Raw genomic sequence first — 16,903 nt, 5'->3', positions numbered from 1 at the left:
TTATATAAAACGAGAAAGAGAGAAAGGCAAAAGAGACTTGGGCAGAGAATATACAATTAAATTGAATTGTATAAAACGAGAAAAAGAAAAATTATATACAATTTGAATTTATATAAAACGAGAAAGACAAAAGAGACTTGAACAGAGGAATACTTTTATTGTATAATTATAAGTGTATAAGACAAAAATATATGTATTTGTATGTATATATACAATTTTTTCTCGCTTTATAAAATTAGAAACACAATTTATACAATTCTATTGAATAAAGCGAGAGAGACGAGAGACTGGAAGCGAGCGAGAGGAGAGTGGCGAACGAGAATATGAGAGAGAGGAACTGTCAAACAGTTTGTTATGAAACACAAGTAAATCAAACGATAACTACCGTATTTATTTTATATTAGTAAGTTATCATTGTATACAATTATCACTATTCTTTTATTCCATTTTGCTAAAAATATTAGAACAATATCATTAATTGTATTTTTCAAAAAATACAATTTGATATAATAAATTTCCATATTAAAAACAACATTTTTTTAAAAAAATTCCTTTATTAGCTGTTTATGTAGACATTTTACATCATCAAATTGCAGTTTCTTTCTTTCTTTTAAAGTATTTTGTATTATAACAAAAAAACGAAATGTCAGAATCGGAGCCTTTGCCCGAAATTTACCTTTTTTTCTCCTCGCGTTTCCTTTCTCTTTCTCTCTCTAGATTTTTCTTCTTCCCCCAATCAAATCATTCTCTCTCACTAGGGTTTCGTTTTCAACATTCGGATCCAGCTCATAACTCAACCAAATTCATTTGCTTTTTCATACTTCAATTCTTCTTCAATGCTTACAATTTCTCTGTATATTTTCTCCAATTAATCTGTAAGTCTCTCTAGGGTTTTCAATCTTCTTCCTTTTTTTTTTTGAGATTTTTGTAGTGCATTATTGTGTTTAGTGATTTATCTGTGTTGCATTATCGTTAAATTGTGAGGAATAGGGTTTCCAGATCAGCGTGGATAACGAGTGATTGTGTTCTCATGTTTTTGGAAATTGGGGAATTAGGATTTGCAGAATGTCGGAACAGGGAGTGAAAGAATGAGTGAGGCGGAGATTACGAAGATGAAGCAAAATGCAACTTCGGTGTCTCTAGGGACACTTATTGGTCGGGAGTTGAGGAATGATAAAGTGGAACAGCCTACAATAAAGTATGGACAGGCTGCTTTGGCAAAGAAAGGGGAAGACTGTTTCTTGATTAAGCCTGATTGTCAGAGGATTCCGGGAAATCCGTTGACTTCATTTTCAGTTTTCGCGGTAATTTAATCATATATGTTGAAATGAATCTGTTGATTGCTTGTGGTATATCTGTATTGTTGGTTTTCTTGTATCAATTTCCCGAATTTTGTTTTTTCTTGATTAGATTTTTGATGGGCATAATGGTATATCGGCTGCTATTTTTGCCAAAGAGAATCTATTAAACAATGTATTGAGTGCTATCCCTGAAGGAATTAGTAGGGAAGAGTGGCTTCAAGCACTTCCTCGTGCTTTAGTTGCGGGATTTGTGAAGACTGATATAGAGTTTCAGCAAAAAGGCATGCTGCAAGATCTCTGGCTTTAATATTTATTTTGCTTCAAGGGGTCTCTTTCCCTTGCCTTCATTCATTCAGGTGTGCTCAGTACAATTTTGATATTGGTGACAGGTGAAACATCTGGGACTACCGTGACTTTTGTTGTGATCGATGGGTGGACGATCACTGTTGCATCAGTTGGAGATTCCAGGTGCATACTGGACACCCAAGGAGGTGTGATTTCTTTGTTGACTGTTGACCATCGATTAGAAGAGAATGAGGAGGAACGGCAGCGTGTAACTGCAAGTGGTGGTCAAGTAGGAAGACTCAATGTTTTTGGGGGTAATGAGGTATAATCATATCAAAAATTTGAAATTGCTAACAGCTTTGGAAAAGATATCCTGATGTTCCTATTCACTTCTTTTATAGGTTGGACCTCTGCGTTGCTGGCCTGGTGGGTTGTGCCTTTCAAGGTCTATTGGTGATACGGATGTTGGGGAGTTTATCGTTCCAGTACCGCATGTGAAACAAGTGAAGGTTTGTTACCTTTATCACCAAGAGTTTCCCTTTTGTCTTGTAGCAAGTTTCATGTATGAATCTGAACTGTAAGTAAATATGTAATTAGATTTCAAATGCTGGTGGGAGGCTTATTATAGCGTCGGATGGTATATGGGATGCTTTAACATCGGATTTGGCAGCACAGTCTTGCAGAGGTTTACCGGCAGAACTTGCGGCAAAGCTGGTTGTGAAGGTGTGAATGATCATATAATCTCTTTCATTCTATTATTTCTTATCTGTGAGGTTTTCTCTAACTATAAGCGGTTTTACAACTCAGGAAGCAGTAAGGTCAAGAGGTCTGAAGGATGATACAACCTGTTTGGTTGTTGATATTATTCCTTATGACCATCCTATCTTGCCTCCAACACCTAGGAAGAAGCAAAATTTGCTCACCTCTTTTCTCTTCAGGAGGAGATCACAAAATGCTAGGTCTAATAAGCTTTCTGCGGTTGGTGTCGTGGAAGAATTGTTTGAAGAGGGCTCTGCAATGCTTGCTGAGAGGTACTGTGTTTTCCCAATTTTGTTGTCATTGTTAGTATTTCCACTACTCGAGATATGTTCTATTTAGTTCCTGAATGTGGTTTGCATTAGGTAGGTTGGCCTGTCTGTTTTATCCTGGAAAGGGAAGAATTATTACTTATCCTAGAACAACAGCTACTTATAACTGGTACTTACAAAACCAAATGAAGAAGTTCTCATTACACTCTGTTCAGCAGTCTTTGGTTGCTGAAAGTGTCCTAGTTGGATGGACACTGTATGCCTTATCTGTTCTTTCAATATCTATTGGTTCTACCATATCTTGGTTTTGAGCATTTCAGTTCTTCTGGTTATAAATTTTTTGTTATATGACAAATATAATTTATGCGATGATTTTACTAAAATTTCAGATGGACTACCTGCTTTACTTGCTCTTTGATTTTTTTCAAATAGTTTCACTAAAGAATTGTGATTGGAAGGTTAATTTAAAGGAATATTTTATTAGTAATAGTGACAAAATATTGATTAAGTAGTAGAAAACGTTGTTTGTCATGGTAAACTTTAAATTACTTATATTAAACTATTTAAGTTAATTCTAGATATTAAAACTTGCCAGGAATGATAACATTTTGACACTTATCGAAGTAGTTACTTCTTGTCGAATGATTATATCAATAGTAAAAGTTAGTGATACATCAGCACCTTTTACTTTTCTCTATTTTTGCTTTACTGTTGGAGATGCCTGAGAATTTTGTGGAGCTACACATGGTTTGACAAATCCAAGCATGCTTATGTTATTGGTTTTCCAATCGCACTATCTCTTTTGATCTTGTCTGTTACCTTTGTCAACAAAAAAACTGTCTTCATCTTGTCGAATAATTACTGGATGGCTTCATCCTGGTTATGAAAACTGTGCTTAAAAAATCACAGTACTTCAGAATCATAGATGATAGCTACACACTTGTCTTTGAGCATATACTGGAGCATCTTGATAGGCAGCAACTAATCTATAGTCCTTTAGTAATACACTGAGGCACATAGGTTATGCTGTATTGTACAAGGAAATAACTTTTGTTTTGGGGTATGAGTTAACTGTTACTGTTGGACTGGGATAATTTTAGAATGTCAATGTTGGTAGCATGAAATGAAAATCTACAGAGATATGTTGAGGCTGTAGAAAAGGCTAACCTTGAACAGGAATTGATTCCAATAACATTAAAAAACCCAAAAAAAAAAAAGGAAGAAGAATTGGAGCAGCTACTTTACTTTGACAGTGCTAGATATTGATAGTAATTTTAACCTTAAATTCTACTTTGACGAGAAGATGCTGCAGTTGAGTTGCTTGGTATGGTTTTGTGCAGACATATAGTAACTCAATTCCAATATTCTAGTTGGATTACATGTAAGTCTAAGCTTAATTAATGATATATTTCAGTTGTTTCTGTCTACCAGGCATAGTATTTATGTTAATCAAACAGTTAATGTAAAACCCGAGAAGATTTTCTTTTGCATTGTGGTTAGTGTTGCTGAATATAGATTACACAAAATGGAAAGGGATGGAAGCACTAATACAAAATTAAAATGCATTTTTACAGTACACAGATGGTTACAGACCATTAATTTTGTGTTTATCAGATGTTCACCTTTAGACATTTTAGCTGCTGCAGTGAGGCCTTACTTTTCCTGATCCTGCAGGCTTGGTAAAGATTTTCCTCTGGATTCTAGCTCTGGGCTGTTTAGATGTGCTGTTTGCCAAGCAGATCAGCCTGCAAGTGAGGGTTTATCTGTTAACTCAGGGCCTTTCTTTTCACCTTCATCAAAGCCATGGGAAGGGCCATTCCTTTGTGCAACTTGTCGGAGGAAGAAGGATGCGATGGAAGGAAAAAGACCAAGTAGACCTATAATAACTGCTTAATGTGGTAACCTTAGTAAGTAAGTATATGCTGATATATTTTTTTGCCTGGCGTGGGAACATGCTTGGTTCTCAATCTGCAGTGGTTATATTTCTGTAGATGTTTTGAGAAGAGTAATGTTTGTGCTGATTATTGTACTTACTGACAAAGAAGAGCATATGATTGTGTTGATTTTATTACTAACAGCTTGAATGTAAGTAAAGGAATGATGCTTGTGAAAATATTGTTTAGTAAAAGTGTCCCTCATTTGTGATTCATCGATTGTCAAAGTTGTTGTGCAGCTTTAATCATCAGTTTCCATTACACTTGCTGAAATCATCGTATTTGCTGGGAGGTTAGCCTTTCATGGAATGGGTTAAAGGCAAAATGCTGAGCATAGGTTAAACCTCAAATGCAATAAGGGTTTGATTGGTTCCTTATCAGCTTAATTAGTTAATTGAAAAAGTATCAATATATCTTATTCTTAATTTCGTCTAACAATATCCTCCTCCTCACTAGCTATAAAAATGTTACATATAATAAATATAAGTAATAAAAATGTATTATATCACATCTCAATATAAAGTAAATAGCATACTAAATATTAAATACAAACATGTTATGTAGCTAAGAATCAAATATATCGATTTCTCTTACAATTTCGTATCTCACAATAATATGGTAAAAATACATAATTTTAACGTATTATTTGTTATATTATTTATATATAGAAATTATTTATAGGCAAAAAAATTGTTTCACATTTTTGAGAATTTAATCAACAAAAAATTAACTATTTTTAATTTTATTTTAAAACATTCGTACGATTAATTTCTTTTGACAAATTAAAAAATAAATAAATAAAAATTATGTGTCCCTTTTAAAAATTATTTTTAATTAATTTTTTTCTTAATAAATTTCTCTCCTATAATATAAAATAAGAGAAAGTATATATTATTCAAAATAATAGTAATTACTAAAAATAATGTATTTTAGTAGATGCATATTTAGAGACTTTTAATTAATTTGAAATTTCTAAAATAAGGTAAAAAGAAAATATGTCATAATAAAATTAAACCATAAAAATGGTGGAGGATTTTACTTAAACATAGTTTTGTTTATTTAAAAAATATGTAACTTTTTTTTTTACTTTCTCTTATTTTTATATATTTATTTTAGGGATAATGTCCAAGTACCCCCTCAACCTATGCTCGAAATCCCAGAGACACATTTATACTATACTAAGGTCCTATTACCCCCTTGAACTTATTTTATATGTAATTTTCTACCCCTTTTTAGCTTACGTGGCACTATCTTGTGGGCCCAACGATGGTTAACTTTTTTTTTCGAACTAGTTCCACGTAGGCTAAAAAGGGGTAGAAAATTACATATAAAATAAGTTCAGGGGGGTAATAGGACCTTAGTATAATATAAGTGTGTCTCTGGGATTTTGGGCATAGGTTGAGGGGGTACTTGAGTATTTTCCCTTTATTTTAATTTAATTTTTATCATAAACTTACAGCTCTTCATCTTTCATAACCTCTATATTCAATTAATACTCATGAGTAATACCTATAACTTCCAACTTTATACCTTCATAATCCCCAATTACTTAATGTTTAAATTTGTGACATCTTAAAAGCACATCAAAAAAATATTTCTTGTCAAATATATTTATGTTTAGCTTAATTGTCCTCTACTTTATTCTTGTAATGCAAAACCCATCGACAAAGATTGCTTTGTATAATTATTTTTACTTCTGATAAGAATGATACAAAATAAGATATATAAAAGAGAATAATTAATTTTTTTGCATGAAATTATAAGAACAAGATCATCAATAAAAGTCAGACTAAAAAAAATTCTTGAAAACATTAAAATGTATTTGTAGATACACCTAGCGACGGAAGATAATCAAATTACTATGAAGTTATTTTAAAATTTTCAATAAAATATGAATCATAAAAAAATAATAAAAATCAATTAAGAGAATTCATTCTAAACATTTTGCATAAATTAATAAAAAGCTAAAGACAAGCTAGCTTGATTATGTTAAAATACGATGCTAATTGTTACTGTTTTAAAAAAAATATAAATTAGTAAAATACTAAAGATGAGCAAACTTGATTCTCTTAATTATGATGCTAATTGTTAGTGTTTTCTTAATGAAATTAAATAAGCAAAGACTAAAAAACTGAAATATATAATAAGTAAAAAGGGTGACTAAAAAAATAGAGTTGAAATAAATTTTTTAAAAAACGTAGAATTATAGAAGAGAATTTATCAAGAAAAAAATTAATACAGAGAATTCTTTCAAAAATACTTATTGTTTAACCATTCATCCTTCATTATAATGATTCTAATAATTTACATATTTTTTCTCATACACTTTAATTATAGGAAAATATTATTTATCGTTAATGATTGTAAATATTCATATTATTTGTGAATAATTTTTTTTTATATTTAACTTATTAGGAAAAAATTCAAGAGTCTAATTATAAGTTTTTATTAGATATTATAGGATTTTTTTAATCTTAACATAAAACCTTTTATTATTCATTTATAATTGTTCATTTATTATTTATTTTATTATGTATTTTAACAACAATATATTATTTTTATGTTAATTCTATATCACTAAAAATCATTTAACCGATCTAAAATCATGTATCACCCGTTTCCTTCCAAAGAATCAGTATATAGAGAGAAACTTTAAATTTTAACATACAAATATTGAAGTACTTTTTTTAGTCTTCAAATTATAGGTAGCTTATCTATTACGAATAATTTTTCATAATTCTAAGACTGTTTTTGGATTTGTTATTATTTTAATTCTTTTGATATTTTATAAAAAATTCAAAAGACTAAAAATCTCACTAAATTTTTAACAAAATATCAAAGTTGACCATATTTAATTTTGAGAACTCATTTAAATGGATAATAAAGTCATAAATTCTTAATTATATATTATAACTAACATAAGAGAATAGGTACTATTCAACAAAAAAAAAAGTATAAATATTTGACTGTACTGTTCATTTAAGGATATTTATTTTTTTGATAAAATCAATTCATGAGTTGAGTTGAAATTACAAATCTAAATGATAAAATTTATTAGTTAATCTATTTGAATTTGAAAATTAAAAAAAATTAAAACTTTTATATACTGTGCGTAGCGCGGCTAAATTTACTAGTTTTAAATAAAATTTTAGAAAGAAACTGAGTTGATTTAGTTGGCTAATTTAATGATTAAATAATTGATAAAATAATCTCTCAATCAATCATTTTTAAAGTCGAGCCAAGCAAGTAACGAAAACGCATAGAAGATATATATATATATATATATATATAGAGAGAGAGAGAGAGAGAGAGAGAGAGAGAGAGAGAGAGAGAGAAAGAGAGAGAGAGAGAGATTTAGTATCAGTTAAGCGAAATTATCAGTCTTAATGATATCGATTTAGCATCACTTAAGCGAACATAATCACCCTTAATGAATGGGGGTATGGACTGTAATTATTTATGAGAGAATGAGTATTTCAGAAATTACTTTCGATTTTAATATGAAATTATAATTATTTTAAATATTATGGTTCGTAGTTTTTTAACCATCTTGATGTGGCCCAAAAGACTTTGGGCTGAAGGGGTATATTTGCCCAGATTTATTCTTAATTCTTATGGACCAGTTCTTTTGATAGAGCTGTTGGGCCTAAACCATGATGATTTGAGGTCAATGAGTGAATTGGAATTACAAAATTAGTCTGTAAAAATATGATTTGAGGTCATTGAGAAACCTAATATATTTTGATCCCTTTAATTTAACTCCTATAAAGTTTGCTTGTTTTGGATCAACTGTGTATATCTCAAATACAAGATTTGTTAAAATATAAAATTTTTAAGATGATTTAGCTAAATTATAAGAAAACAAATCGAGAAATTATAACTTCAAAACTTGGGGTTAAGATATGACCTGTTTAGCTTATCTTGATTCCGTACATCTCAATTTAAATAAACTTTTGAACATATTAATACTTGTCCATTTATAATGTCTTATAACAAATGCAGGTCAAAAAATTGTTTTAGATTCCAAGTTCTACCCTTATCAGAATTTTTAGTTCCGCCACTAACGAGAAAGCAGTAGTCATTATCTCCTAACAAATTATTTCTGGCCAATGTAGCTTGCCCATTTTATTTATGTTTTTTTCTTCTTCTTTTCTCTAAACATATAAATAAATTATGTTTTGACTATTTATAATAATATAATATAGCCACGCAGAGCACAACAATTGGTCAAATGAAAAAATAAAACCTAGGCCAGAGCACGATTTTCCTCCTACAAACAACCCTTCCAAGTCTTTCTAATAACTAAATCATTTAATTTGACTTTTGAAGATTGCAAATATTTCTACAAGGATTTTCTCAGCATTTAACATAAATTATTCCCCTCTAACTGCCATTTATAATGTTAAGAAAATTAATTAATCAAATTTCCCAAATAATGAACACTTCCCCTGCTTATTTCATAATTTTGTATGATAAACATGACTTTATGCTGGGTCTATTTTTATAGTTGTGTTGACCACAAATAAAAAAAATTGTTCGTGCTGAGCGCCAAATTTTTTAGTTTATTAAGAAAAAATTGAGAGTGAAAAAACAACAAATAGAAAAAAGTGGGCCTAAGATAAGATTGGAAAAATGAAATACTACAATTAAATTCACAGTGGATGTGCATCGAGTAAATCTGCTCTTGGAGTTATAATTTGCAAATTATTTAAAATTAAATAAGAGATATAAATCGTATATGTGAATGAAAGATCAGATGTGCTTTTACATATATTTTTTTAATGAAAAAAAGTTGATAAAAAGTTAATTTAATTCACTTTTGTTAGAGGAAAAGGGTACATGTAAGCTATTTGTATAACAATAGGAATATATATGAATATTTTTTTTTAACGAGAAATATAGCAGCTCTAAATGACGAAATTGAGGAACATATCACACTCTATTCATTATTTTAAATTAGTACTTTTAAAAGTTATATTAGACGCAAATTCATTTTTTAACCATGATATCATAATTAGGCTCATGTAATTTTAGACTCATTTAAACCCTTTTTGACACCACTTAATTCTTTCACTGGTTATTTAATTATAATAGTTTCAAGATAATGAACGAAATGATCATTTATTTTCAATATGATCTTGAACGATCTTTATATTGAACAAACTTTTATTTAAGATCTACCAATGTCATTTTCGTATTAATATATCACAAGAATAACCTTTAGAATTAGTTAATAATCTTAGAATTCTTCATAAATTATTAATTTTGGCAAAAATAGTAATCCACTTTTTCTTTTTTTCCCAATTTCTCAATAGAACTCTGTGTTTTGACTTTGTTTAAATTGCCAAAGGGCACAACCTTGCCTCTGAAAAATTAAAACAAATAACTCTCTACTTCATCAAAGGTCCTTTTTTTTTCCTTCAAATTTGTCAGCCATGCTCTTTCATTTATTTATTTTAAATAAAAAAAAAAAAGAGAAACAAGAAGTCCATATGCAATAAGTCAAATTAGTTTATATTAAAAATGGAAAAATATGAGTTGACTTGAAGGAGCAAATCTTTGAAAGATTTTGTGTAGCAGTCAGATGAATTATGTGGTGAATATATAACAATTAATGCACCGCCGGATGTTTCGATACTCTCCATAAGGAGCTTCCCTAGTTGTTACCTTAACTTCTTTATAGGATAAACATATTTTGGGTGATATTCCATATTATTTTTTATCGTCCGTTTACAAAATGTTATATATCAATAACTTAAATGAGAATTTTATAAGAAAGTAGGGTACATGTTAAAATTATAATAAAAAAATTGAGTAAATAAATAATTGAATAAAATTATTAGATAATAAGCAAATATAAAATGAGATAACAATATTATTATATCAAATCAATTATCACATAACATGAAACATAACGATATAATATAATAAAATTAAAATAATAATTAATACAAATATTATTTTTAAACGAATAATACAATATAAAAATATCCCTTAACATAAAAATTGAAGAAAATCAAATAATGACTTTTATAAATTGACTATAATAAAAAAAATTACTTTTATAACTATAGTAGACTATAGTAATCCCCTTGGTACATATTAAGTGTAAGTAAATTATTGAGACACATTCTTTTAAAAATAAATCAAGGGTAAACTTAAAAAGTTATTTTCAAACGATTATTTTAGAAAATGTAACGTAGTTAATCACTAAATAAATGGAAAAAAATTCAAAAAAATAGAGTTATTTAAATTAGGGAAAATAGTCAAATATGCCCCTGTACTTTTCGAAAAGGTTTAAATATGCCCCCCGTTTAAAGTTTGGTCCATTTATACCCTCGCCGTCCAATTATTGGTACAAATATGCCCTTATGGGCGTTAGTTGGCCACCTCAAAATTTCCAACGCATTTTATTTTTTATTAATTACCCAAATGGATTTTCCACGTAATTTTTATATTACAGCGTGGCATTTATATTACAAAAGAGAAAGGGTCAAATATGCCCCTAAAAATCCGACCCATTAAACTTACCCATATTTTAAGGTTCAATTATACCCTTTTATTACCCTTTTATTACCCGTATCCGACCCAAAACCCATATCCCTTTTCCCCAAATTTTATTACCCTTTTATTACCCGTATCCGACCCAAAACCCATATTCCTTTTCCCCCAAAACAAATCCCTAATTTCCTAAACTTCCTTTTCCCCCAAGAACACAAATCGCGGTGCATTAGGGTTCTTGAAGACTTGCAGAAATTGCGGCGGCGCTAGGGTGTTCATTTTGAGGAGCTCGAATAAAAGAGTGTTCTAGTCATCTCCAATCATCTTCTTACACTTTCTCCTTTAAAAATGAGTCGGGACTCGACTGTTTCAAGTCTGTCGATGGTAAAATGTCAATGTGGTATTGTGGCAAAGATTTTCACGGCTTTCACTCCAACTAATGCTGGAAGACGCTTTTATAAGTGTGCTAATCCTAATGTAAATTTATCATACAATTTCGTTAATTTTCATATTTTTTGAGAGTATTGATTTTAAGTTCATAATTGTACAGGGTTATAAATGTTCTTATTGGAAATGGGTTGATGATCCGCTCCATCCTAGAGTTGAAAATCTAATCCACAATTTAAAGAAGGAAAACGATTATCTTCATCGTGAAAACAAAAGTTTGGAGACGAAGATGGCTGATCTTGAAAAGTATTTGGCATCTGAAATTGAAGAAAAATGTGAACGTCTAAATGAAGAGGTTGTTATCGATAATGAAGATGTTGTTATCGATAAGTTTAAGACAAAAGTTGATCAAATATGGATTGTGATAGTTATGTTGTGGTGTTGTTTTGCAGCATTCATCACATTCTGGGTAATGAAGTAGGAAGGAAAATAGGAATTTCTATTAGTTTGTAATCTTTAACTTTTTCATTCTTAACTTAGAAAACGTTAAACATGTGTGATGTGTTGAATTGTAGTAGTTGATGACTTGAATTGTAGTAGTTCATGACTTGAATTGTAGCAGACATTTTGATTTATATGGTATGTTAAGTTCGATGTCACCATTTCTTGCTTTTCTTTTTGGTGATGGCATAATTGTGTTTTATGAAACACAGGAAGTTTAGGGGGCATATTTAAACCTTTAAACGCAGGGCATATTTAAACCTTTAAATGGGGGGCATATTTAAACATTTAAACGGGGCATATTTAAACCTTTAAACGGGGGCATATTTAAACCTTTTCGAAAAGTTTAGGGGCACATCAATTGTGTTAGTTGACTATATGGTTCTGTACATATTGAGTTATTTCTATGTGTTTTGATGTAAACCTTAGGCAAATAAAACACACTCAAAAGAAGACGTCTTAAATTCACAATGACAAGACAAACCACAACAAAAAAAGGTGTCTGTGATGCCATTCTATGAAGGCATATGAAAGTTTCCCCTAACTTAATACTCATTAGCAATATTGTTAACCATGAGCATTAACACAAATTAACATAGAAAATAAATTACAATAAATCATCATCTACAACAGGATTTCTGCCCTTAACCCCCATCATCTTGATTCTTTTCTTTTTTGCTTGCATTTGCACATGTCCAGCAGGGACAACTTCTTTTCCCTTTCATGTTGTTTTGATCGGAGAATAAGGTAGATTAGTTGGCACTGAGGCACCAGTGTGATCTCCATAAAACTGAATTTTTCTTGCACCAGTTGGAACAACCCTTTTTTTCAACTTCTCAGCCCTCAATTCCGATTCACAAATCACCATTGGTCTTAGAGGTGGGTCTTCTTCATCTTCAACATTAGGACCATATGGTTCAAACTCTTGTGTTACAGCCTCAGCCCCAGTTTCAGCTTCAATTCCACCCTCAACATCAGAACCATGTTCATTGTTAGACATTGGCCTTTTGCCTTTCTTCGAATGTGCATTATTTTCAGCACACTTTTCCTGTAAATTTTTTTGTATTTAGATTAATTAGCTTACAATTAAAAACATGGAAAAACATGTAATATTGTGCTTACCTTGTAACAGGACTTGACATTGTGATTTGATTCACCACAGTTGTTACATGTCATTTGAGTGCCTTTTCTAGACTGAGACCATTCACCCTTTCTTTTTCTTGCTTCATCTGGTTCTCTATTCCTTTTCATTTTTGGTCTACCCAATTGTTTCACAACATTAGGAGGCAACATTGCACTTGAAGGATCAACCTTCCAAAACTTTTGACCTCTTACAGGCTGCATCTTGTTTTTATATGTAAGCATGTAAGCCTCCTTGCTATACCACCAATGTATTTCAGTTATTGGATTTACTTTTTTGTGTGTCAATGCTTTGATGGCATGCTGGCAGGGAATACCTGATAAATCCCAAATTCTGCAAGTGCATCTCTTTTCCTTTAGATTGACAGTGTGTCTATCTTCTCCATCAGACACTTCATAGCCCCAATCTCCATTGAACTCCACCTTACAAGTGTGTGCTAATGCCCTGTAGTCGATGTACAACTTCATGCATTCCGGACTGAAATCTGTAACCCAAGTCTTCAACTTCTTTTCATTATTCACTAGCAATCTCATCACTTGTACTCTTATTTCTTCTAACATCTTGATCATTGGCTTGGCTTCATGTTCTTACACTGAGTATCAAAATAAACTCTACACCATGCCTTTGGTGGATACTTTACCAAATTTCTTGCACCATCTTCTGATAGTTTCCCCAACTTATTTAATTGGTCCTTCAACTCTTCAACATAGGAACTCCAAGCACACCACCACATCAGCTTTCTCATTTGACCACTCCTCCATTTTCTGCACCAGTTACTCTCAATGTGTCTCACACAATACCTATGTTGAGCTTCAGGCAACACTTTGACAACAGCATCTATCAGTCCCTGTAACAGTGAAAGTTGAGAATAACTAAGTGTTAAAAACAGAAGTACAATGAGTACAAGTTGAGTAAAAACAGTTGGTACATTATGTTAAAGAGTGTGTAAAAACAGTGAGTAAATTTGTGAATGAAAGTGAATTAAAAACAGCATCATACCTTTTGCATATCCGAAATGAATGTGACTTCTGCACCATCTTTAAGGTCCAAAGACCCCTTCAATAACTCAATAAACCAGCACCATGTGTTGCTTGTTTCTTTGTCCACTATTGCCCATGCTAGTGGATAGAAACTGTTCATAGAATCTTGTCCTAGAGCAACCAACAGAATACCCTTACATATACCTTTCAAAAATGTACCATCAAGTCCAATAAATGGCCTCAAACCAGATTTCCACCCTTTCTTAAGAGCATCAAAACAGATGTACATCCTTAAAAATTTTCTTTTTCCTTCAGCCAGGGCATCCTTAGAGATATTTATCAAAACATCACTTCTGGGATTGGATTGCTTAAGCTCTTGTGCATAGTCCTCAAGCTTGTTGTAGTCATCAATAAAACTTCCATCCAACTTCTCAAGAGCCATCCTCTTAGCCCTTTTAAGTTTAGACTGACACACATTCAATTTTAAGTCATTTTCAAGCTCTCCTCTCATATCTTTTACCTTATACTTGGGATTATTTTGAAGCTTGTTCTTGAAGTATTGAGCTAAAGTAACTGCATCAGCTCTAGCATTAAAAAAGGTCTCCTCACATGTGTGCTTATTGATGAAAGTCTTTATCTTAAACCCTTCAGTTTTGCCATCTTTTGAATCAAACACCTAAAGGGACATCCTATATCACAACCATACCTAGTTCTCTTTGTATCACCTTTTATTATAGTCAAAGCCCTTTTGTTAGCTAATGCATAATAATTCATAACCTGTCTACCTTCTTTCATGTCTTTAAATGTCATACCAACTTGCAATTCTTTGAAGCTTTCCAACCTGTCACCTACTACTCTTCCCCTTTCATTGCTAATAGCATCCATCCACTCTAAATCACATTCCTCACCCTCAGAAAGATCCCATTCATCAACAGAACCAGGACTGTGTTCACAATCTGTACCAACCTCAACATCTACACAACATGATTCAACATATTGTGTGATATTTTGGGCAACGACAGTGAACTCACCCTCCTCCACAACAAAGAAGTTGACGACTTTAAATTTCTCACATAGAAGGCTAAGGATGACCCTAATTCCATCATCCCCATCTACTATGTAATACTTTTCAGAGGGCCCAGTGACTAATAATTGTTTAACTCGAAAAAACCTTAGCTTGGAAGTAAACTCATCACATATATTTTTATGACTCAATAATTCAGGGTCAAAATTTAGCCAAGAGTGCACCAATTTCTTAGTGTAAGCCAACAGAGGTGAAATGACCCAACTACCCCCGTAGTTGAACACAATTTCAACTTCATCAAGCATTCTTCAAAATCACATGAAAAAAACAGTAAAATCAGAGAGACCACTCAAACCAAACACATTAAAAGCTGCAAAAATAAAATAAAGTAAGCCCTAAAAGACAAACAACATCTCGAGACCACCAAAAGAGAAACAAAACAAAGCTATCAAAGGCATAAAAGTACATCATTTTAAAACAAAACAATACATTTCAAGTGATTTCGATACACGTCGACTTTACTTAAATAACCCTAACTCATAAGAAAATGTAACCCTAATCGAATATATAATTTACTGAAGGGAGAAACTTACCTTCAACCCGTAGATTTTCTAACCCTAGCGCCGCCGCAATTTCTGCAAGTCTTCAAGAACCCTAATGCACCGCGATTTGTGTTCTTGGGGGAAAAGGAAGTTTAGGAAATTAGGGATTTGTTTTGGGGGAAAAGGGATATGGGTTTTGGGTCGGATACGGGTAATAAAAGGGTAATAAAATTTGGGGAAAAGGGATATGGGTTTTGGGTCGGATACGGGTAATAAAAGGGTATAATTGAACCTTAAAATATGGGTAAGTTTAATGGGTCGGATTTTTAGGGGCATATTTGACCCTTTCTCTTTTGTAATATAAATGCCACGCTGTAATATAAAAATTACGTGGAAAATTCATTTGGGTAATTAATAAAAAGTAAAATGCGTTGGAAATTTTGAGGTGGCCAACTAACGCCCATAAGGGCATATTTGTACCAATAATTGGACGGCGAGGATATAAATAGACCAAACTTTAAACGGAGGGCATATTTAAACCTTTTCGAAAAGTACAGGGGCATATTTGACCCTCCCTTTAAACTATAATAAAAGAACTCATAAGTCATAATTAACTACTAATTGAAAGGCATTTAGGCGTAATAGCACAAATTTCGCCTAATAATTAGCACTCCACAGCCCAAAAAGTTGTCCTAATTAGAGGACATCGAATTTTGTAGCGTAAGAATCAGATATCCTGTGACTCACATTTACAAACATAGATCTACGTGTAGGGTCGGCGCCGGCCTTGCTACTTTTCAAATACAGAACTTATCTACTTTTAAATTAAAATAATTTATTAAAAAATAATATTAATTAATATAGTAGATTTAATATTTTATCTCTATTAATTATGAAATAATTAAATTAAAAATTAATTTTTTTAAAAAAAAAATCTACCTTTTTGAAGCAACTAATTGAGGGTATACTGAGTAATTTTTTTTATCCTTTATTGATTTGTCAAAAATATACAAGGAATTAGAAACAACTAAAAAATGAAATGTGAACAAATAATTAGGGACAAATAGAGTAATTGATAACAATTAGCAACAACGAAATAAGAATATAGGCAAGAGCAATACATTATTCAAACTTGTCATTAATTTGGTTATAATTATAACAACCCCGCAGGAATAGTAACAAACTATTCTTTATATAATCTTCCTACATTCTACGAACAATATCTTTCCGATAAGCTTTCATTTATAGATCAGATGACTGAGAAAACGAAATAAATATT

At 31.4% G+C, this 16,903-nt stretch overlaps 2 protein-coding genes across 3 annotated transcripts; both read left to right on the top strand.

The window, feature by feature from the left end:
- The first annotated feature begins 584 nt into the window (after positions 1–584).
- Positions 585–4,761, top strand: LOC101264465 (probable protein phosphatase 2C 5). Of its 2 annotated transcripts, none has more exons than XM_010314994.4 (8): positions 585–875; positions 991–1,304; positions 1,411–1,582; positions 1,691–1,908; positions 1,988–2,095; positions 2,184–2,309; positions 2,394–2,617; positions 4,289–4,761. In XM_010314994.4, the coding sequence occupies exons 2-8, from the start codon at positions 1,089–1,091 to the stop codon at positions 4,506–4,508; spliced, it is 1,284 nt and encodes a 427-aa protein (XP_010313296.1). In that variant the 5' UTR covers positions 585–875; positions 991–1,088; the 3' UTR covers positions 4,509–4,761. The 2 variants fall into 2 exon arrangements, with proteins under 2 accessions (XP_010313296.1, XP_004230274.1); XM_004230226.5 differs by having other exon boundaries at positions 618–875; positions 1,056–1,304.
- A 6,636-nt stretch (positions 4,762–11,397) lies between these two features.
- Positions 11,398–11,917, top strand: LOC138347276 (uncharacterized). The gene is made up of 2 exons (XM_069295158.1): positions 11,398–11,526; positions 11,600–11,917. Exons 1-2 carry the CDS (start codon positions 11,398–11,400, stop codon positions 11,915–11,917), a joined length of 447 nt encoding a protein of 148 aa, XP_069151259.1.
- The last annotated feature ends 4,986 nt before the right edge of the window (positions 11,918–16,903 follow it).

The sequence above is a fragment of the Solanum lycopersicum genome, chromosome 1 (genome assembly GCF_036512215.1).
Source record: "Solanum lycopersicum chromosome 1, SLM_r2.1".
Classification (NCBI taxonomy): Eukaryota; Viridiplantae; Streptophyta; class Magnoliopsida; order Solanales; family Solanaceae; genus Solanum; species Solanum lycopersicum.
The sequence above is the reverse complement of the archived record's forward strand: the minus strand, read 5'-3'. Positions and strand labels throughout refer to the sequence as shown.

Coding starts and splice junctions, on each gene's coding strand:
- LOC101264465 (XM_010314994.4), top strand. CDS start 1,089: ATGAGTGAGGCGGAGATTACGAAGATGAAGCAAAATGCAACTTCGGTG. Junction 1,909..1,987: donor ATGTTTTTGGGGGTAATGAG/GTATAATCATAT, acceptor CTTCTTTTATAG/GTTGGACCTCTGCGTTGCTG. Junction 2,310..2,393: donor CGGCAAAGCTGGTTGTGAAG/GTGTGAATGATC, acceptor TTTACAACTCAG/GAAGCAGTAAGGTCAAGAGG.
- LOC138347276 (XM_069295158.1), top strand. CDS start 11,398: ATGAGTCGGGACTCGACTGTTTCAAGTCTGTCGATGGTAAAATGTCAA. Junction 11,527..11,599: donor ATAAGTGTGCTAATCCTAAT/GTAAATTTATCA, acceptor ATAATTGTACAG/GGTTATAAATGTTCTTATTG.